This window comes from Lolium rigidum, chromosome 1, assembly GCF_022539505.1.
Source record: "Lolium rigidum isolate FL_2022 chromosome 1, APGP_CSIRO_Lrig_0.1, whole genome shotgun sequence".
NCBI lineage: Eukaryota > Viridiplantae > Streptophyta > Magnoliopsida > Poales > Poaceae > Lolium > Lolium rigidum.
This window is the reverse complement of record NC_061508.1, coordinates 254,302,701-254,324,862: the sequence shown is the minus strand read 5'-3', so window position 1 is coordinate 254,324,862 and position 22,162 is coordinate 254,302,701. Positions and strand designations below refer to the sequence as shown.

The window sequence follows — 22,162 nt, the reverse complement described above, 5'->3', positions numbered from 1 at the left end:
GTTGTTCACTTATCTGTATTGCCTGGATTTACTGAAATGGATAAGTGATGTGAGCTGATTTGCAGTTGTGATCATCCTATTAACTGTGACAGGGCTAGATGGATGCCAACACTCAGTTGTGTACCCTAGCCCTCTACTGAATCCAAATGGATAATGATGTGTAGGTTCTTGTGCTGACTCAGGGTTGAGGTGGCCCTGGCAACACTTGTGATGCTGTCATGGTTGCTCCCCTCTCTGTGACTTGCCATGGTTTGTGATTGCTTCCTGGAATGGAATAGCTGTTCACTGGCTTGATCCACTATTGGACTTCCAGTGGCCTTTTGATGTTGACAAAGTATATAGACAAGAAATTGTCTATAGTCTGATGGCATAAATAGCTGTAGGTGTTAAGTGTGTGGGCTAGGCTAGCTGTGACTTCATCTTTTGCTGGATTTCTTCAGTTATGCATTAATTTGCATAACTGTTGTTCCCATAGGATGATTTCCTAATGCTCTTTACCCATATTTGCTTGCACCAAATGGCTTTACAGCCAAATGATGACACAAACAGGGTTCTACCATCTTTTGCTTCTGTGACTTGTGCATATGCTGGATTAGTATGAGCAAAACCTTGCTTGCTCATGATTTACTGGTATACCTCACTCCAGCTCCTAGAAATGTGTTGGTGTAGAGGTTTTGCTTCTGGTTGATGGCTTAGGCTTGCCCTGCTCCTCCTGGCTAGCTTGAGCTTGTTCTACTCCATCCTGTGCTTGTTCACAGTTGACAGTTCTTGGTGAAACTGTCCCTGGATGATTTCTGGTGGGTTGATGTTCTTCCTGTTCTAAGTGTTCTTGTGTTCTTGATGAACTTACCCAGCTGCTAGTGTCGATGAACTGGTTAGGGTTTACTGTGGAGGTTTTTATACCTCCCTTTCATTGCCTTCCTGGTCGACAGCTTGGCCTGGCGAGCTTGTGGTGACTCACCGGCTCGTGTGTGTTTGTTGGGCATGCACACGTGACCATGTGTGTGTGTGTGCAAGTGCTTGGTATATGGCTTGGTTCTTGGCTGAGAGTGGATCAGCTCGGCAGCTTTGGTCATATCCTCTCCAATTCTATTTGATTTTTAACCTGCCACTTGGCATAACTTGTTTTCTTTGTGTTTGTGTGCAGGGATCAAATTGATCAAATGGACATGAAGATCATCAAGCTCAAGTGTCTAGATGAATATTAACTTGTAGTTTTAGGATGGATCATTGAATTGTACTTTCCTTTTTCTTTTCATTTTTCATTTTTTTCCAATTCTTGTAATATGTTATATTTATTTTAATTGTGAATAATGTAAAGACAATGTATCATGTGTGATAATCAATAAAGCTCAAGGTTTTCTCTAATGAGCTTTACTTATTGTTCATAATGTGTTTTATTTACAATTTACTTAATGAATCTCCTCATAATTGAATTATGGTTATTTATTTAATGTTTGAATTTGAAATTCAAATTCAACTTTGGTTTGAATTCAACCATGCAACTTAAATTTGAATTCAATCATGCAACTTAAGATTGTGATGCAATATCTCTTCTCTCTTCTCAAAACCCTAATTTAGTTGAGTAGGAACAAGTTTGTTGCACTCTCGAAACCCTAACCCTGTAAGATGTCGAGAGAGAAACCTGTCCCCCTTCGATGCAGTTTTGTTTTAAAAGCGCGAAATTTCCCCAGAATTTACGATGCAATGCACATCCCTTTCTAAAATCTACCCCTCGATCGTCTCTAAACCTGGGACATTACACAACCCCAATGGCTAGCTAGCATGCTTTTGTATTCAAGGAAAGGCAGGCCCAATTTTGTTCGTGCGCAAGGTTGCTCTGTATATTCAACGAGATCATGCCTGATTTTCTTCATGAACTCGTTCTTGTTGCTGTTGCTGTTGCTGTTGCTGGTAGCTTTGGTTTGCTCATGATCGTCCTAGCTCCGGTGTTGTTGCCTCCGTCCTAAATCTTGGCGGTGTCAGGAGGTGAACATATCATATGAGCGAAACCGAGAGATGACTTACTCTGCAAAAGAGCTTTTCTTCGAGTACATCTCCATCATCCCTAGTGCAATTTACTCTAGGCAAACCACCATTCACCCAGTAGATGTCATCGTTGCTTACCCAACAAATCCTGTCAACCAACCCAAAATCATTTGTTTCTCTATAACAAATAAAGGTCAAGAACAGAATCTGGCATTGTGCAATCATATACGGATCCCAATTGCACAAATCATGCATGCCTCATGCATGCATGTCCAAGGACACAAGGAAAAGTACACGAGAAAATGATGAACCCCACATTTTTCTCACCCACATCATGTTCATTCACTCGGCAAGGGCAAACCCCGTGACCCCAAACCTGCCGCTTCCGCGCGTCCTTCCCGTCCAGCCTAAGAGCATCTCCAGTCGCGTCCCCCAAAGCGATTTGGGGCGCGCCGGACAAAAAAAGCGTTCCAGCCGCGTTCCCCAAAGCCCTTTTTTGTCCGGCGCGGCCCGATACGGTGTCCGGCGCCCCGAGCCCGTCCCCGTCCCACTGGGGACGCTCCGGGGACGCCGGACACAACGAAAGCGAGGCGAGGAGGCGCGGGCCGACGCGTCGCCGGCATAGTTAATTTAAACCTAACCGGTCGCCTACCTCGCGACGGTAGTTATTCGCGCGCAGCCGGCATCTTTGCCTTAATGGCGACGGAGGGGCGGCGAGACGTCTCGTCGCCGCTGCGCAGCCTCCACGCGTCGCCGGCGTTCGCACGCCACCGCCCGTTCCCGCGCGATCTTCCCGCCGCTTCTCGTCTGTTCCCGCGCTTTCGTCCCGACGCCGGCGTCTATAAAAGGTCTCCCGGCTCATCAATGGTAGCCACCACACCCCGCCGGCACCAAACACAGCCCTCGTCGCTCCACGGCCGTCTCCTCCATCACCGGTGGCAATGGCGAACCGCCCGGCGATGACCACTTCCCTCCACCGCCGTCTCCTCCATTGACGAGCCGGCAGCGGCGTGCGGCACTCGAGGAGGCACTCGAGGAGGAGGCCCGCCAGCGGCGTGAGGCGCAGCAGGCGGCGGATCTTGCGGCGTTCTCCGCCCCTGCCTCCGCTGCTGGCGAGGCCGCGGCGGCAGCAGCGTGGCAGGAGCAGCAGGACGCCACCGTTGCGGCGTCTGACGCCTCGACTCTACAGGAGGCGCGACGGTGCCGGTACCGGGCGGAGATGGACCAGCGGTGGGCTGACGAGGTCGAGCGCCGGCGCGATGAGCGGCGGGCGCTGTTCCGTGAACGGCGTGACTCGATCGAGCGCCGGCGGCGTGAGTCGATCGAGCTCCAGCAGCAGGCGACGGCGGAGGAGCGTCGACAGCGGGAGTCGGCGCTTACGGCGCTATGGGGGAGGCGGGAGGAGCAGTTGGCGGCGGCCGCCGAGGCTGCGGCGGCGATGATGGAGGCGCCAACAGATGTGGAGGAGGAGGCGCCAATGGAGGAGGAGGAGGCCGAGGCGGAGGAGACCGAGGTGGAGGACGACGACGACGAGTTCGAGTGGTCCGACGACGACGGGCCGCACCCGACGAGACGGCCGATCGGCAACGCGCCCTCGTCGAGTCCTTCGAGTCGGAGAAGAAGCTCCGGGACGACGCTCGTGCCCGCGAAGAGGCGCGGATTCGTCGCGCCATCGAGCTCTCCTCCCGCCGGCCCGAGCAGGGACGGCGGAAGAGGACTATCGGCGGGAGCGGCACCGTCTCGGCCACCGCCGAACGCAAGGAGAGGAGGCGCGCGCAGGAGGAGCTGCGGCGTAGGGGAGGCGACGACGGGCGGGGCCGTCGAACGCGCCGCGGGCGGTCGGTAGCCTAGGTTTAGATGAAATCTAGCCGTTTTCATTCAAACTTTGTAATATATAATCAAAATTGAATGAAAACCTTTATTTTCCTGCACAAATATTCATTTAGGGGCGGCGTTTGGGGGACGCGGCTGGGGAGCGACGTCCCCCAAACGCGGCACGAGCAAAACACGTCCCCCAAACGCTCAATCCGGCGCGGTTTGGGGGACGGTTTGGGGGACGCGACTGGAGATGCTCTAATCGCAACCAACCACCCAACTCGAACTCATCAACGCCGAGTCGCCGAAGCAAGGCACAACATATCCCATCGCCGACCAAACCCCGCCCCCGCCGACACGCGGGGCCCACCGGCATCCGACCCGTAGTTAAGCGGTCTCCGTTCCCAGTTCTTTCGCACTTACCACCCTCGCATTTCCTGCCCATCGCAACCACGCCTCTCTTCTTCCTCCTCCCACTCTTCGCCCCCACCACACCCTTCTCTAGGGCCTTCCCCCGGGCTAGGGTTCCGGCCCCGACGCCGGCGAGGATGCCTGCTGCGGGCGTTTCCGCGGAGCGGAGGTGAGGCGGCGCGCGCGGTGGGTTGGATTGGGTTGCGTTGCGTTGGATTGGATTGGATTGGAGGGGGGAAGAGGGATAGCGGCGGCGGGGATGGACCCGGACTTCTCGCGGGCCAGCGGCGGCCCGAGCTACGAGTTCGCCTTCAACGAGGTCAACTTCTCCGACCGGGTCCTGCGGATCGAGATCGCCCCCGGGGACGACGCCACGGGGGCCAAGGGCGGCGCCGGAGAGGGGTGCTCCTCCGTCGCCGACTGGGCGCGCCACCGAAAGCGGCGCAGGGACGAGCTACGCCGAGAGAAAGGTGAGGACGGATTGGGATTTTGGGGTCGCCTGGGTTTGAATTTGAATTCGTAATGATGATTTGACGGCGCAACAGGTGGGTGGGTGGGGGAATGGGGAAAGGGGGAGCACTACCTTTTCCTGTATCTGGTTTGTTTTCTGACTGTATGTTGGGGATTTAGGTGTCAAAAAAAGGCTTAGGTTAGGATGGGTGAAAGAGGGTGAAACGCCTTTTCCTTTTCATCAAAGTCAAAGCTATGATTCCCAACTTGTTGTTTGATTTGCTTTTAAGCTTTCAGTTCTTACCTCCCAGGAATTTACCTACTATATGACAATGGTAGGCAGAATTTGGGGAAGGGTCTTACTCAACCCTTGAAGTCCATAGGAGAACAACACCTCTAGGGCACTGCACCTAATATGGTCATAATGGATTACAAACAGCATTTCACACTGTCACCGAACCAGATACAAGCTCAGTAGATGGAATAACTTGTGTAACTTGGGGACAAAACCTAGCTTGGTTATTGCCTGATAAATAACAACCCGTGGCTGATGATACCTTAATAGTTCTTATGAAAATGGTCTGAAGTTCAGATGACTTTTTTGTTCACTTTGAAAAATGAAAATGTTGTAGTATGTGAGCACTTCTTTAGAAATTAGAATGCAACTCTTAAACAAGTACCGGAGTGAGGGAGTAGTCATCTATTGGTCCCCTTTATTATTACTTCATAATGATACGTGATGTTTTGTTTGCTTGATTGACTAGCAGCTTTAGTCTGCTCTATTTCTACCAATGTATAGTGAACTTTCTACTTTTTTTTTTGTCTCGCTGGGAATACTCAGCAGAGCTTACTAGTTTGAAATATGTGCACATTTTAAAATGAATTCCATGGATGTTTGGTATGATGCATGTAAAAAACATTCGGTTAATCTTTCTATTATCATGTTTTACTCGTTTCTTGTTTTCATTTCACTCTCCTATCAGCATTTTATGCAATGTTTATACTAATCTTTACCACCTTTAATTACAATAACACGACCAAATGTTGTCCAATAGCTGCCTCAGCTGAGCATGCGTTTGTTGTAATGGGTAACATTGATTTTCACGTGTTATATAATAATGCTTCTAACTTTCTATATTTGAGTGCATATAAAGGGGAGGGAGATAACCGTAATGAACTAGAGGTTCTTAATCTTAACCAGTTATTTAACATTCTATTGGTGTCCTGGGTAAAATTAGAGTACTCAATATACTTTGGTTGCATACTACTTCATTCTGAATTTCAACTTTGAGTGTGCTCAGTATATTTTACTTGTTCATTGGCCACATGCTGGTTTTTTCCCCGGGAAAAGAGAGTATATTAATTAAACAAGAGTAGTACAGTCGGCCTTTATCGCCTAAGCGATTTCCGGCCGTGAGTTCCCGAGCCATACAACAGTTCTCTCCTGCACTCTCCCTAGCAAGGCTAAACCATGGCTCACACCACTTGCCTCACGGTTCAACTTAGCTATTGCTACCTTCCTTTTTTTCTAGAACTTGCAGGAATCTGCGTGTCTATATTAAGACAGAAGAGTTCGATTTACAAATCATCCGCGCCACAGATGGTTGCTCGATGATACACCACCACCCTGCTACCTCCCTTTCCCTAATACTCTCACGGATTACAACAACCCTCAAGTCATGGCATAACGTACTAGGATTTGTGTTTTGCTGATTTGATCTTTTTCTGTCATTATGTTCTGAATCTAATGCACTCTTGCTATGCTTTCTTACTTTAATATCTTTTCCGTCATTATGGTCTTAATCTATTGCATTTCTATTACGATTTGCATTTCTTTGACGTTTTATTTTTCATAGTTCTACATTCTCTTTAATCCTGTTCTTGCCCTAGATGTAACACCTTCTTTTTTCTCTAATAACTTTGTGCTACCATTCCATGCCTCCAGAATGTGGAAAATATATGTTGGAAACTGCAAAGGTCAAAGTTGAAGCAGAAGAACGTGATACCTATGAGGAGACTAGTGAGGAGCCTGTAGCTATGATAGAAGAATCTCCACCTGATGTTGGACAAGATGGTCAGTGCAATTGAAATTCTGAATTATGTTGTCCAAATATTTGGGGTTCAGGTTTAGAAAGTTATACAGAAATATACACAAAATTCTCTGCACCCATGCCAGAACTTTGACGTTATTTTATGGAGATTTCCTTAGAGAAAATTCCTTATTTGACACTAGATGAAAATGTGCTTCCCTATTTGACACTGGAAAATAAAATCTTCCCTGTTTGACACTGAGTTAAAATTTTGTTCCTTATATGGCATTCCGTCTGTTTTGGCTACTAACGGTGTTAAAGGACAGCTAAAAAGACCCTTCTGGCCTAGTGCCCCTGCTACTATGTGACTAATTTTTCCTGTACATGTGAGGCTCTACTAGGAGAGCGATCCAGTTGGGAAAACAAAACGATCCCACGAAATTCCCGTTCGTCCTACTCGGATTTCCGCCCATGCGCCGAGCACGATGCAGATGCGCTGCCTCCAATTTCCGCCCACATGGCAATGGGCTGGCCTTGCCGGCAGGGCTCCTACCGCTGGCTGCCGAACTCCCGCGCCTCGCCAACAGCATGACACCCGCGCAGCCAGGGCCCATCTCCGCCCACCGCCCCAACTTCCCTGTCGCCCGCGAGCACCTCGTCCAATGATTACGAGTCGAAGAGTCGAGCCGAGTCGTCAGGGTACCGACTCATGGACTAGTCAAGACTAGACTCACAGTAGACTAGTTGACGTGGACTAACATAAATATATAATATAATACCTAATATATATAACAATATAAAATATATTTGAAGGCATGGAAAGGATATATGAAGACGGTAAACATATAAGTTCAACATAGGTCCACAGCAAACAGCACAAGACCAACATAAGCGGGCTGAGAATAGCGCTAGGGTTCCTAGGCAGGTGACTTGTCAAGAAAAAATTGAGTAGATCGACTCACACATTAGGAGTAGTCTATACTAGTCCAGGACTAGTCGCTCGACTCGATAGACTCATGGTTTGAGTCGAGTCGAACACCTGAGTCAGAAGCCAAGTTGTGACTTCTAGACTAGTCGCTCGACTAGTCTAGACTAGTCTCTCGAGTCGTAATCCATGACCTCGCCCACTGCACGGCACCACCTCCACCGTGCTGCTGCAGACCAGCGCGCCCCTCCGCACCGCCAGGGCTCTGTTCTGCGCTGGCCACCCGTTCTCGATCTCCACACACGCTGACCGCTTCTCAGCAATGGTGCAATCACATCCCCAACCGACACCGTTGACCGTGCCCTTGGCATGGCAGAGATGCTCACGAGTCACGACGTTGACCATGCGCAACAAAAGCGAACAGTTTTGTACAGCAAGGGGTAATTGAGGGCATGAAGCAAAAATAACTGACAGTTTATTTGGGAACCTGGAGGGAACAGTGTAACAAAATGGAAGGAATATCATATAAGGAACAAAATTTTGACTCGGTGTCAAACAGGGAAGATTTTATTTTCCGGTGTCAAATAAGGAAGAACATTTTCATCCGGTGTCAAATTAGGAATTTTCTCATTTCCTTATTGTTAGCAATCATTGGTACTGGTCATCTGTGCTTTTAGAGTTGGGCTGACTTCTTTTGGGCTTGTGAACCGGCTTCGGGGTTGTAGGCAGCTGAATCCCAAAAGAAGTGTCCAGCTTGAGGCCAGCTTAATTTCACCGTGAAGCTCCAATCCTGTGTATACCCAGAAACTGCTCTGGACCAGTTTCTGGCAGTTTCCCAAGCTTCTCCACAGATGAACCAAACGCTATATGGCACTACCCCTTCTGTTCCCATTAATTACACCAAACTGCCACCGCAGTCAACCCAAGCGACACCCTGTTCTCTCCCTCCCGTCCACTTTCCCCCTGTGAGAAACAAGCATGCCATGTAGGGTCTCCGCCGGCGGCCAAATTTCCCCGCCACTGGCCGTATACTCCGCGGCTCGCCCGCATCTTCTCCGTCTATCCTGCCTCCCGCCCGTCTCCTCCGACCTCCGCCGGTCGTGGGCACGCTGCTGAAGCCTGGCCCGCCCGCCCGTCCGTCTCCCTAGCTCGCCCTCATCATCCACTCCAGCGTGATCTGCTCCGCCTCCGCCGAAGAGCCCAGGATCTCTCCCAGCACATGGGGCAGGAGCCCCGCCGACTGACGTGACCTGCTCCGCCTCTGTCAGGCACGCGGAGCAACTGCCCTGGCTCGATTGGAACACGTGAGCGTCCGATCCAGTTCACCAGGCCAGCTCGCGTCTGTCTTCCTGTTAGCATGATCTTTGATTTCTTTTAGCTGGGGCGCTGCAATCGGATGCTGGTACAGCTTAGATGCACATACATGCATGTTTAATGGATGAATGGTGGTCTAGATATGCGCATGGATTTTTCCTCCGTTTATTTTGCCCCCGTTCCTCAGATATGATTATTGCACTCCGTGTTGTAATATACAAAAATGGTCTAGATTATTTATTGCTCATTGATAATGATGTTACGAATTGAGCTGGGCAAATTTTGTATTTAAGGGTGTTTCGGACTTTTCACAACTTAACACCACAAATAAGCTAAAATGTCACAAGCCCAAAAGAATAGGAGGAACAGTTTCTAAGAGCTTCTCCTCACCACAGTTTCTGCCCACCATTTTTCATAAGCTGGCTTATGCATAAGCCTAAGCCCAAAAGAAGTCACCCAGCTGCTGGCACATTGTACCAGAGGGATTTGATTTTCTTGTTGCAAATGTATTTGAACTGAGGGGACATGTTGGTACTCGGAACCTTTCTTTGACCTAGTGCCCTGACAATTACAATATTTAGTAAACATCAGGTAATAATTTTATTGCCCCCCGCCGCAAAAAAGAAGCGGCTCTTCTTCCAGCAAGAAAACGGCCTCACTTCACTACTGATTAATTGAGATTTATATGGGCTTGATTACATCATCCTTGCAACTCCACCTAAATTAGGATCAATTGGGTTTGGTTAATGCATTATACTTCTGTCAGCTATTCTAGAATAATTATGAGTGGTTCTGTTTGTGTGCAATTGATACCCTTGTGGACAGACGAACTTAGATTGTTGAACCAGCCAAAATTCTGATCTTTGTGCCTATGTGATAAACTGATAACTGATACCCCATATGATTCGATGCATTATACTCCTCATTTGGTTGTGCTTGTGCTTATGAAGTGCCATTCCCTGTCTACACAAAAGATGTGAATATTGTGCCCCATGTATCTTAAGAGGCGATGCTGCTATCCATCATTTTGTTCCTTCATACTATTTGTCCATTTGCTACTGGATTCATTGGACTCTCTTATTTCTATCAGGTGAGGATGGAGAAAGCAGTGATTCATCATTGAATATGGAGTGTAATCAGGTTTTGAGAGTAAAATCTATCTATATCAGCTCTGCTATTCTAGCTGCAAAAAGTCCTTTCTTTTACAAGGTAATTCTAATTCGTGCATGAAATGAGCTCAGTGTGCACTGTAGTGTATTGTATCAAGCTAATAATGCCATAACATTCTTCTTGTTAGCTTTTCTCAAATGGCATGAAAGAATCTGATCAGAGGCATGCAACTCTTCGAATAACTGCTTCAGGTAATGTGGGAGCTCTAGCATACTGCACACTCAGTATTTTAATTTTAAATATCCTATCTTACCTTCTGTATAGTTTCCTTTAATATTTCAGTTGTTGATTTTGTAGAACTGATATGATCAGCCTCAGTATAATGGTTGAGTTTTTGTTTGTGTTATCCAGTTGATTGTCTATACCGTGCCATTTGCATTTTTCGTTTGTCAATAAGGATTATATGCCTCGCCTGAATATTTTCGAACAACAACAAACATCGTATTTTTTCTGTTTCCTTTTCCAGTTATCAGTTACCTTACGTATGATTGTTGTATTTCTACTTGGAGCAGAGGAAAATGCCCTTATGGAGCTTCTGAGCTTTATTTACAGCGGAAAGTTGACAACAAATCAGCCAGCCCTTCTGCTTGATATCTTGATGATGTCTGACAAATTTGAAGTTGTTTCTTGCATGAGACACTGCAGTCAATTGCTAAGAAGCTTACCGATGACCACAGAATCTGCACTTCTCTATCTTGATCTGCCTTCCAGCATTTCAATGGCTGCTGCAGTTCAGCCACTGACTGATGCTGCCAAGGAATTCCTTGCCAACAAATACAAGGATTTGACCAAGTGGGTAGTCTCCTTTATTAATAGTGCAAACTACTAAATTATTGAAGCAACATGGTGCACTAAAGGAATGCCTCTTTTCAGGTTTCAGGATGAGGCGATGAACATTCCCCTTGCTGGGATCGAAGCCATCCTATGGAGTGATGACCTTCAGGTGGCATCAGAGGATGCAGTCTATGACTTCGTGATCAAGTGGGCGCGTGCTCAATACCCAAAATTGGAGGAAAGGCGTGAAATCTTGGGTACTCACTTGCTGCCACTTGTTCGTTTCTCTCATATGACATGCAGGAAGTTGCGGAAGGTCCTTGCATGCAATGATGTGGATCATGAACAAGCAACTAAAAGTGTCACTGATGCACTTCTATACAAGGCTGATGCACCGCATCGACAGCGCGCCCTTGCTGCAGATGTGTTGGCCTATGGGAAATATACAGAACGAGCTTACAAATATCGTCCGCTTAAGGTGGTGGAATTCGATCGACCATATCCTCAGTGCATCGCATATTTGGATCTGAAGCGTGAGGAATGTACCAAACTTTTCCCATCTGGGCGGATATACTCGCAAGCCTTCCATCTTGCTGGACAGGGATTCTTCCTCTCGGCACATTGCAACATGGATCAACAAGGTGCTTTCCACTGCTTTGGTCTCTTCTTAGGGATGCAAGAGAAAGGCTCAACGAGTGTTACCGTTGACTATGAGTTTGCTGCAAGGTCAAGGCCATCGGGGGAGTTTGTCAGCAAGTACAAGGGCTACTACACCTTCACTGGTGGAAAGGCTGTTGGCTACCGGAATCTCTTTGCGATTCCCTGGCCATCGTTTATGGCTGATGATAGCCTCTTCTTCATCAACGGGGTACTACATCTGAGAGCGGAATTGACGATAAAGCAGCCATAGATAGATAGTGCTTGACGCACTACTAACCTCATCTGTGTTGTTGCTCAAGGCTAAATTCGTGCAATGATGAGCCTTAGTGCGGAAAATCTTGTGTGAGTCAGAACATTTTGTTTTTACCGGGCTGACACTTATGAAACGAGAAGCAAAATCCCTTGTTTTATATCGAAAGTTGTCATGCTATGCATTAATTGAACTGTGAAAACTGAAAATTAACACTGGACCAATGAGCTGAATTGGCAGTTGGTCGAATTTCCAATGCTTTAGTCCTTTCAAACTTCTGAAGGTACTTGATCCACACGAAAAAGTCCACCAGGCTTGTCTCTGGCAAAGAGACCAGTTTGATGACTAGGATGGAAGTTGGTGGTCAAATCAGCAAAACAAATTTGACAAAGGAAGTCGTCGTATACGGTCGTATCATGCGTCCAATTTGATCCGATGGATAGGTTCGAATATTTCTGCATGAGGAAGTGTGACACAGAGGATGCAGAGTGGAAGGCAAAGAAGACGAGCAAGTTATCTCAGGCCTCAACCTTTGACGATGCTGCTTCACAGTTTCGTTCTTCAACTTTCCACCAGATACAATTAACCCTTGGAGCTTGTTGCACTTTGGCCTAACCTAGTGCTCCACCTTGGCACCGTATCTTCGGCACCACCTTAGATTTTGTTAGTGACGAAGAACGGAAGAACTAACAGTATAGGGCAATGGTGGACCCAGAAACATGTCGAAACCCAAGCAAACTAGAAATACGAAGTGTCTAGGATGTTGTTTCTGTCTATTTAATCTGCGTAAAAGATCTCTTTAGTTATATCATTGTGGGCAGCGTCACCGTCAGCATCAACCCCGAGCGGCCTTTAGGTGTGCCCCCGGTAGAGAGGATGAACCCCTCTAATTAGTTAACAGTAAAACTGAACCAGCTAAGACTAACCACAGTGATTTCGTTCCTTCAGCCGTCAGATCCTTCGTATCTACACGTTGGAGATCGTCGCTTCTCTCCCGAACGTCGCTTGCTTCGTCAAACCGCGCCTAACGGACCAGCCCATCTTTGCTGGGCTGCTACTCCCGAAATCGAGCTAGATAAGTCATGGTTAATTGGGCTGTAAGAGCCCATAAGATCTGTATCTGATGTGTGGGCAGTTCGGCATGCTAGCCCATTTTTTCTTCCCTGGTCGACTACTCCCCTTCCTCCGTGTACGCATAGGCCTCGCTAGGTTCTTGTTCGCCCTGCTTCGTCTCATTTTTTCCAAGATCTTCTCTGCTTCCTTTAGCCGCCGTCATTGATGCATAATTAAACTACCGTTGCCGGAGGAAATTGATGGTGGGCGTAAGTTAGAACATCGCCACTTCCGCTTCCTTTATTTGAGGAGCCTACTTGTGCTTTGCGTGTGTTCTCTCTCTCAAATGGCGCCGGTGTGTTTCTCGCGCACCTCTCCCTTCACAACTAGCATCTCTCCTCTCACGAGTGCGCCGCCGTCACCGCGCTTCCGCCGTTGAGGAACAACACGCATCGCCACTGATGCATCGTCGAACGACGAATCCTCGTTCAAGGTATCATCCATCAGCTCACTGGCCATTCAAGATCTGCTGACAATTGATGCTTCTCTTTGATGTGTGCGGCGGCGCACACAGGCAGGGCAGGTTGTCGTGTATTCGTGTGGATGCGGCCAACAGTAAACCTTCTTATGTATGGAAGCATCTCTAGCGCCTGTGCAATCCTTAATTATTTTGGCGCCCAGCCGGGCACTCCCAGGTAATTTTCAATTTCATTTCCAACACGCACCCATGTGACAATCTTTCGTTTCAGTATGTTTCCCGCACTGCCTGCTTGTTATTCTTAACTGGTTTCGGTACAATTTCTAGGGTTTAGTGGTGATATTGAATTGGGTAAGAAATGCTTTGCCCCATATACCACTTTCTAATTGACACAATCCTGTAAACAGAGTGTCACTTTCTCCTCATGTTCTAACTTGTTTGTGGGAGGTAAGATTCACTACATCAGTCTCTTATTGTGTAAGCCTTTTATTTAATATCTGGTAGATTTGTTTGGTGCTTGGATCCAAATGCCATATGACGGATCTGATAGCGTAAGTTGCAACTGACTACATATGAAATGGGCTTCATGCTAGATCTTCCTTTCCGTGTTTGGTGTTGTATCTGGCTAAGTGGAGTTTTCTTCAGAAAATGAAGCAACCAAATTATTTGTGAAGATGAGCAACGGGGTAAATGTGCTTCATTGCATTGTAGATATAGCTCAGTTATTTCCCTTATGCTAAGTTGCTAACATAAGTTTTTGCACATTTCAGATTCTTGACCGAGGGAACATACAGGTGCATTATGTAAACAACAGGTTTGGCGATGCTGAGACGTAAGACGTTTCATTTGATATAATTTCTTGTTGTCGGGATCCGGGACGGTAAATGGAGCCATGGACATGCACGTACATGGGATTTCTTACATTTTCATGGCCACCAAGTTCAATACATAATTTAAGTCCACTTACTCCACTATTATGCCGACTACACCAATAGACAAGTTTTCTGACTTACCATCTTGGCATTTTCCTGTAGATTACTAAGTATTAATTGATGTTTCCATTTTACTATAGATTTGACCAGGCCATCTTAAGGCTCATATCATTTGGTGGTGGAAGGTTATCTTAAACACATGTTGGTTATTTCTTTTACTAAAGATTTATATATGGGGGTTCATTCAACTTCTAGCTTACTACTTACCCTCAGACCGTTTTGCAAGGGATACATTCAGTTTATCCTTGGAGTTCCTGTCAAAACTCTATTGCTCTCTTGTCGTGGCGAAGTTGTGCTATTCTTTGTCCAGAATCCTTTGTGAATTGTGCTAATTTTTCATTAGAGAGGATGATTCGTGCTAGCAAGATTCAATACATGATTAGTCTGGTCGGGTGGTTGAAAACCAGTAGCAGTTAGCTGACGTGGATTTTTGTAGTAGTATGTGATGTTACTTGGAGTAATAGTTTTTATACACAAATGATTTTATATTCCTATCACCATTTCGTGTGTAGATGTTTGTTAGCTTACTAATGCATCCAGTTATTCGGATTGTGCTGTGTGTACTGCTCAGTGGAGGTTATCTTTCAGATATAGCTGATAGTTTCATAAAAGCTTCAGCAACTTTAAAGTAGTTTTAAAAAGCATAGTCTCACTTACTTCAACTTCAGATTTTTGAGACGCTCTTCATTTTCATAATTAGGTTTTATGGCACTTTTTTTTTTGTTCCTTTTGCTTTTGATATTGTTATTAAAACTGCCACAATTGTTCATATGTGACTAGATGTTCAGATGAGCATGATCATAACTACCCTTTTGGCAGGTACATGCTCCATGGTGCTCCAAAAACTCTAGCAAAAGAAACAACCAGTCTGACATGTAACCAAGTTTCTTTCCTACCATAAGTTCAAAAAAAAAAAGTTTCTTTCCTACCATAGCGGTACCCAATATGCAGATGTAGTTAATGTTAGATCCAATATTCTATTTTGTTTTGTCTGCTTCACAATCACACCATACATCCTGGGCTCATGGCTACGTCTAACCATTATTTCATTTGCAAAAGATTTGTAAGGTATCATGCAAACAAAATTACATAGGCGGGTTTGGTGATTATTTGAAGCCGCAATTCGGAGTGTGCATTTTTTTCTTAGATGTTTGTATTGCATATTGTTCCGTAACTATTTATATCATCTTTCACCCTAAGATGGATGGGTGCGGCAACGCGCACCTTTATGGTCTAGTATCTCATATACCGTCCATGGACATTTCATTCTTAATAAAAGTGTGTCTACCTAATACATACTTGGCTTATGTAAGATACAATGCATTGTAATTACTAGTATCTAAGGGACATATCAATCTTATTACATACTGCTAATAAAAATGACCATCGGAACTAGTCCAATGCAAGACAAAAGAGATACACATCATTTCATACATAACAAACAAACGGTCGTTTTAAAAAGACGATCCCACGAATGAAGATCTGACTCACAAGATAAGCTAAGCTCCAAGGTTGGGGCATAAATGGATTCACAACTGTTTAGGCTCTTTCTATCTTTTTTGCCATCAAACTCTCGGTGTAGTCTTGCTAGCCAGGTACATGCCATAGGTTACACTGAAACAAAGAAGAAGAAAAGAAATCGAGGTTGAATCAAAGGAAATTTTTCTATAAACTTGCATGCAAAGTAGTCCCGACAATCTTCCAAAATTACTACATATGCCTTTGGCAAAAGAGACCTTAGATCAACCTTGATAATAAAAACGCCCAATCCCTGTAAAAAGAGTGTGAAAACGTCCAATTTCTATGTATGCAGCCATATGGCAATGGAAAACATCGAAAGATATGGGAAACGAGTAGTGTGGTAGTTATACTTGTCTTTGTATGCAACTAGATGCGTGAAACAATTTGAAATATCATAAGATTTTATCATAATGCAATTTGTTTTCATTCTTACATTCTGAAACTCCGCAGACCAAAACAATCGTAGAATTAGAGAACCATAACACATGCTCCTCCCGTTCACTTCTATGCTATGTTTAAGGTTTTTTCTAAATGCATATATAAAGGTGTTTTTTTTTAACAATCAAGTTGTGTTTTAGCGTGCACCATTTCGAATCATTTCGGTCTGTATCTAACCCACATTAAAATATCTAAAATGTCTTATAACTGCTTCATCCATTCCAATAACTAAGATTTTAAGTGAAACAACAAGTAAGGTTTGATCAAACTTTAGAAAAATTATCATCAACTATGACATTGTATGAAAATATATTTCACGACATGGTAATGCTTTATTTTCTAAAAACTCGATCAACTTTTACATACTTTTTTTTGAAAAATAATAATATACGATCTGTAATATTATTGGTTTGTGTATATGAAGCGTGTAATTTGGCTGTAAAACCCTCTTGTTGAGCCAGTTATGCAATATGCACGATCCTACGTCGAGTAGCAAAATCAGGCTCGTAGGAGAGGTGAGAATTAACCTGTGGTTGGATAGTAAGGAAGATAGTGGCACCCTTAGCTCACCAGAGTTTAAACCTCAGGTTTAACACTTTAGTGTCTTATAAAGATGAAATATTTTTTTCAGTGAGAGACGATATTTCCATGTAGACGCATGTAGTGGCATCGTCAATTTCAAAACCATGAGTAAGTCTCTTAAACTCATTCTTTTTCAAAAATACTCATAAAGGTAGGATGTACCTATAGAGGTGAATATATACCTATAGAGGTGAATATATGTTCGTATATACGAAACGTCTACGTCTACGATTATACCATGTTTCGGGGAAAAACACGCGTGAGAGTTCAAGACCGACCCGAGCCGGAGCGCGCCACCGGCCACCCTAGCAGGTGCCCGGCGTCCGCGTCGACGTCGTCACCGCGTGCTCCCAGGCCCAGAAGCTTCCGGTTCCGGAGACCCACCCATCACCCGTGCGTGCGCGTGCCGTGACCGTCCTCCGCTCCAATCCAACCAAAACCCGAACCCAATCTCCTTCCCTTCCCTTGCCGCACGCCACCCCCACCATCCTCTACTTATACGCGCGCCCCCGTCGATCTATCCCGTCCCTCACTTTCCTCTCGATTTCGATCGGAGCTTGCTGCTGCAGATTAGGCCATGGCGTCCAAGCGGATCCTCAAGGAGCTCAAGGACCTGCAGCGGGATCCACCCACCTCCTGCAGCGCAGGTAATTCGACTGCCCGCCCGCCAGATCTACTTATTTATTGCTGCTACTTAGTTAGTTATTAAACTGTTTCTACTACTTGTTAATTAATACGTATCTCCTTTGAGATTCCCCGGTGTCGGATGCGCTTGGTTACCACCCTGTCTGTACTAGTACGATGTATGGTTTTCGCGCCAGCCGTTTCTAGATCTGTCGATTGCCTGTTGAGGATTCTTCGATTAGGCGTCTCAACGCGAGGATTGAGGGGGCGCTCGTGGGAATTTCACTATAAAACCGGCAGTCCTTATTAGGGTTCTTCGATTAGGCATCTGACTGCTAGAAGTAGTATGGTTGGCCTATGGCATGCCAAAACTGTGGCAATGGACAAAAACACCTGCTACTTAATATTGTCATAATTTGTCTGCTGAGTTCCAACAAGGTGGCTGTAGTTTAGTGGTGAGAATTCCACGTTGTGGCCGTGGAGACCTGGGCTCGAATCCCAGCAGCCACAAACGCACTATTTGTTTTGTTTTTGTCGCTGAGCTCACCTCTAGCTGCTATCTAAAATTCGGCACCAATTCATTATTCATCACCGGTTATCAGTTTCCTAATCCACTAGTATGTTAGTATCATCTTACTCCATTGTGGACGAAATAGCTGCTACTGAATATGGCCATAATTTGTCTGCTGAGTTACAACAAAGTGGCTGTAGTTTAGTGGTGAGAATTCCACGTTGTGGCCGTGGAGACCTGGGCTCGAATCCCAGCAGCCACAATCGCACTTTTTTGTTTTGTAGCTAGAGTTGCCTCTAGCTGTTGACAGGGACTTAAAATTGATTATGAACTATTTTTGCTAGTATCTAAAATTCGGTGGCAGTTCCTTATTTCATCACGCAGTATCGGTTTCGTACTCCACTGTATATCATCTTACTCCATTCCACTGTGTTCAATAGCAATGGACAAAAATATACCTGCCACTGCAGATGGTCATAAGTTTGCTGCTGGGGTACAATAAAGTGGCTGTAGTTTAGTGGTTAGAATTCCACGTTGTGGCCGTGGAGACCTGGGCTCGAATCCCAGCAGCCACAATCGCACTTTTTTGTTTTTTCGCTAGAGTTGCCTCTAGCTGTTGACAGGGACTTAAAATGATTATGAACTATTCTTGCTAGTATCTAAAATTCGGTGGCAGTTCATTATTTCATCACGCAGTATCGGTTTCGTGCTCCACTGTATATCTTCTTACTCCATTCCATTGTGTTCAGTAGCAATGGACCAAATATACCTGCCACTGTAGATGGCCATAAGATTTCTGCTGAGTTACAACAAAGTGGCTGTAGTTTAGTGGTGAGAATTCCACGTTGTGGCCGTGGAGACCTGGGCTCGAATCCCAGCAGCCACAAGTGCAATTTTTATTTTGTCGAATTCGGTAGCAGTTCATTGTTTCATATAGCGGTAGCAGTTTCCCACTCCACTGTATATCATCTTACTCCACTGTTTTCAATAGCATTACAGAATTCAGATCGAGGCTTTAATGTGTGGCTAAAACATCTGCTCTTTCCCACCACTGAACAGGCCCTGTGGCAGAAGATATGTTTCACTGGCAAGCTACGATCATGGGTCCAACAGAAAGCCCATATGCCGGTGGTGTCTTTTTGGTTACCATCCACTTTCCTCCAGACTACCCGTTCAAGCCACCCAAGGTATGGAGTCAATATCATTTCCAGTGCAGGCGATGTTCTGAACATTGTTTCTTAGGAGTATACATATTTTTATTTCTGTAGCACTTCAAAGTTGGTCAAAGGAATGATATAAGATACCAAGCCAATGTCATTTGCATAGTTTTTTCATATGTAATCATGCGCGCGTGCATAATTACTACCATGGTTCAGCTTCAAGCACTTCTTCGTTTTGTTATCTCTTCATGTACCACAAATTGTATGATAACTACTAATGCACTAGGTTTCATAACAAATATTCTAGTAATTGTTTTTAATGAAATGGTGCTTATTGTGAGGTCATTGAGTGTACAATGCCCGGTCATCTTGTTAACTTGTAGCGAATAACTCTTTAGAACGAGAATGAAAATCATTATGCCTGTTATATGCTCAATTGCGTATGAATAGTTATGGTCGAGTGGTTGACTAGGAGTGGTTTAAATCGCTTAAATTGTCCATTGCTAGCACAATTCTCTTCTAAGATTATATTGTACGTGACCAGGTGTTTTTTAACAATTCAAGTGTATCTGAAATACTTGTGTTGAGCTATAGCTTAATTCTAATGGAAGTAACTTTACAGGTTGCATTTAAGACAAAGGTTTTCCACCCAAATATCAATAGTAATGGGAGCATATGTCTTGATATCTTGAAGGAGCAATGGAGCCCTGCATTGACAGTTTCCAAGGTGACTTGATTCTTCCTTTCAATAGTTATGTAACACCATTTCATGCCAAACACAATGCCATAACATGGAACTGGAGTTCTAGCAGTTGACTTTTGTTTTCCAGTTCTAATAATCTGCTGCTATTCTCAGGTACTCCTTTCAATCTGTTCTCTGCTAACGGACCCAAACCCTGACGACCCGTTGGTTCCTGAGATCGCGCACATGTACAAGAGCGACCGTGTGAAATATGAGTCCACCGCGAGGAGCTGGACCCAAAAGTATGCGATGGGATGAAGCTGCAGGTCTGTAGGTGGAAGATGCTGTAGCCATCTTCGCTGCATCTCGTGTATCTTTGTTCCTGTTCTACTATGTGGGGTGTATTATATGGGATGTACTGCCCACCTGACTGAATTCCAATGCCATATTGCCAAACCATGGCAGAAGGCCTATATGGGTGCACCCATACAACAAAATTAATGAAAGAAACTGGAACCGAAACTCCAGTTGTTCCGCTGCTTGACCTGATTGCTGTCCTGTTCTATTCTGTCTCTCTTTTATATTGGAACTTGGGTGCTGTTTCCTCATTGGCAACGTTCCCTATTGGCATGTTGATATTCTGAATTAAGCTTCAGAGAATCTCCTAGCTTTCTCAGGCTCATTCTAATTAAAATGGCTGATCCACAATTAATTGAAATAAATTGAGGAGTACTATGCACGCATTTGAAGTAATTGTAATAAAATCTGTTAACCTTTTTGCGTTTCTACCACTATGTATGTATTTAAGTAATTGTCCTTACCATAGCAAAAACATAATTTCTGTTTTTTCTTAGAAGACAGAATGTGACATTTCTCCTTTTTTCTGTTATAGAATTTATTTTTTAGATTAATTTTGGATTCAGGTGTTTTTCTAGTGAGTCCTGGTAAAGCCCCCAAACAGCGTATACGACTCTTATTTAGCTTATTAAAATTTCATTTTACAAAATTAATTTCATTGTATTTACATTACATTACAGAATACGTTAAAATGAAAACAGAATTAAGCTAAGGATAAACAGAGTAAAACCAACTAAACTACCAAAAAATGGAATTTCATCAAAATATGTATTTTTAAAATATATTTTTATATTTTTTCCCTAGCAAAAAGGAATTGCTCTATTCTTTATTTAATTATATATTACAATAAGAGACTACTAAATAAAAATTAGAATACTAGTACATCCTCCTATTCGCTGAATCAGAGAGAAAACTAAATTAGAACCTAATTACTCCATTCAATTCATATTAGTTGCCACTAATATAGATGTATTTAGACATATTTTAGTTTTAGATACATCCATACTAGTGGCAGATAATATAAATAAGAGGGAGTACAATAAAAATCTAATATATGCAGTATAACAAGAAGTAATACAATAAAAATAAATAAATAGAAACTCTATTTTAGGACTAGAGGGGGAATGTTCTGTTTTCTTATTTAATTTTAATTTATATTTTCTATTTAAGGTGGATCAATTTAGATAAATAAAATATAAACTAAAGTACTAAATATACTTAAAACAAGGCAGTAAGATAAATAAAATAATTGCAGTTATTATAGGAAAGTATAGAGACATATTTGAAGGATGACAGGATTGAATCTTTTCATACTATTTGACATATACTGTGTTCGTAATGTAACGAATTCATATGTCATATAATCTTTTAGATTAATTGACATATATCTTGCCTCATAAAGAAAAAATTATATTTCCTCCGTGCCAAAGTAAGTGTTGTAGATTTTTCTAAATTTCCATATTTAGACAAATATATCATAGGAAGCATATTTCACTATGTCTGCTCTATATTACGGCATATACGGTGTGCGGCGGTCATATCCGTTGCTCCCACACTCTAGCCGACACCAATATCCGGTTGTCTTAGTATTTCAACAAGCTCGAGATCAATATGAGGGGGAGCACTCTGGCGTATGCGATGATCATCATGTCCCTTGGAATCCTGGCAGCGACGTTCGAGTGTAAGCATACATATATCTTGCGTGGGTGTGTCATCCATGGCGTATTCTGGCGTGTATCATCTGTCATGCGCACACAAATCAACGCGTAATATATATCGTATGCAAAACAGGCCGTCGTCTTGAAGATGGAGGCAGGAGCGATCACAGGAACGCGAATCCTAGAGCTAACTTGGTCAACTCGACGGCGTTACATCAGAGCAAGATTGTTCTGAAACTTTGCACTAGGAATGCATGTGGTAATTATATCTGTTTCTGCTGCCAGAACCTACCGGGCTTGCCATGTTTCCAGGAAAGG

General features: G+C 44.3%; 2 protein-coding genes and 4 non-coding genes across 6 annotated transcripts; all 6 read left to right on the top strand.

The window, feature by feature from the left end:
* The first annotated feature begins 4,474 nt into the window (after nt 1–4,474).
* LOC124692769 (BTB/POZ domain-containing protein POB1-like) lies at nt 4,475–11,948 on the top strand. The gene is made up of 6 exons (XM_047226205.1): nt 4,475–4,685; nt 6,611–6,739; nt 10,025–10,143; nt 10,232–10,295; nt 10,617–10,896; nt 10,978–11,948. The coding sequence occupies exons 1-6, from the start codon at nt 4,475–4,477 to the stop codon at nt 11,786–11,788; spliced, it is 1,614 nt and encodes a 537-aa protein (XP_047082161.1). The 3' UTR covers nt 11,789–11,948.
* A 5,358-nt stretch (nt 11,949–17,306) lies between these two features.
* On the top strand, nt 17,307–20,373 carry LOC124692760 (ubiquitin-conjugating enzyme E2 10). Its single transcript, XM_047226194.1, has 4 exons — nt 17,307–17,499; nt 19,047–19,174; nt 19,770–19,874; nt 20,004–20,373. The coding sequence occupies exons 1-4, from the start codon at nt 17,430–17,432 to the stop codon at nt 20,145–20,147; spliced, it is 447 nt and encodes a 148-aa protein (XP_047082150.1). The 5' UTR covers nt 17,307–17,429; the 3' UTR covers nt 20,148–20,373.
* TRNAH-GUG lies at nt 17,915–17,986 on the top strand. The gene has a single exon. It is a non-coding gene; the product is annotated as a tRNA-His (tRNA).
* Nucleotides 18,178–18,249, top strand: TRNAH-GUG. Its single transcript has one exon. It is a non-coding gene; the product is annotated as a tRNA-His (tRNA).
* Nucleotides 18,491–18,562, top strand: TRNAH-GUG. Its single transcript has one exon. It is a non-coding gene; the product is annotated as a tRNA-His (tRNA).
* Nucleotides 18,802–18,873, top strand: TRNAH-GUG. Its single transcript has one exon. It is a non-coding gene; the product is annotated as a tRNA-His (tRNA).
* Nucleotides 20,374–22,162: the final 1,789 nt, after the last annotated feature.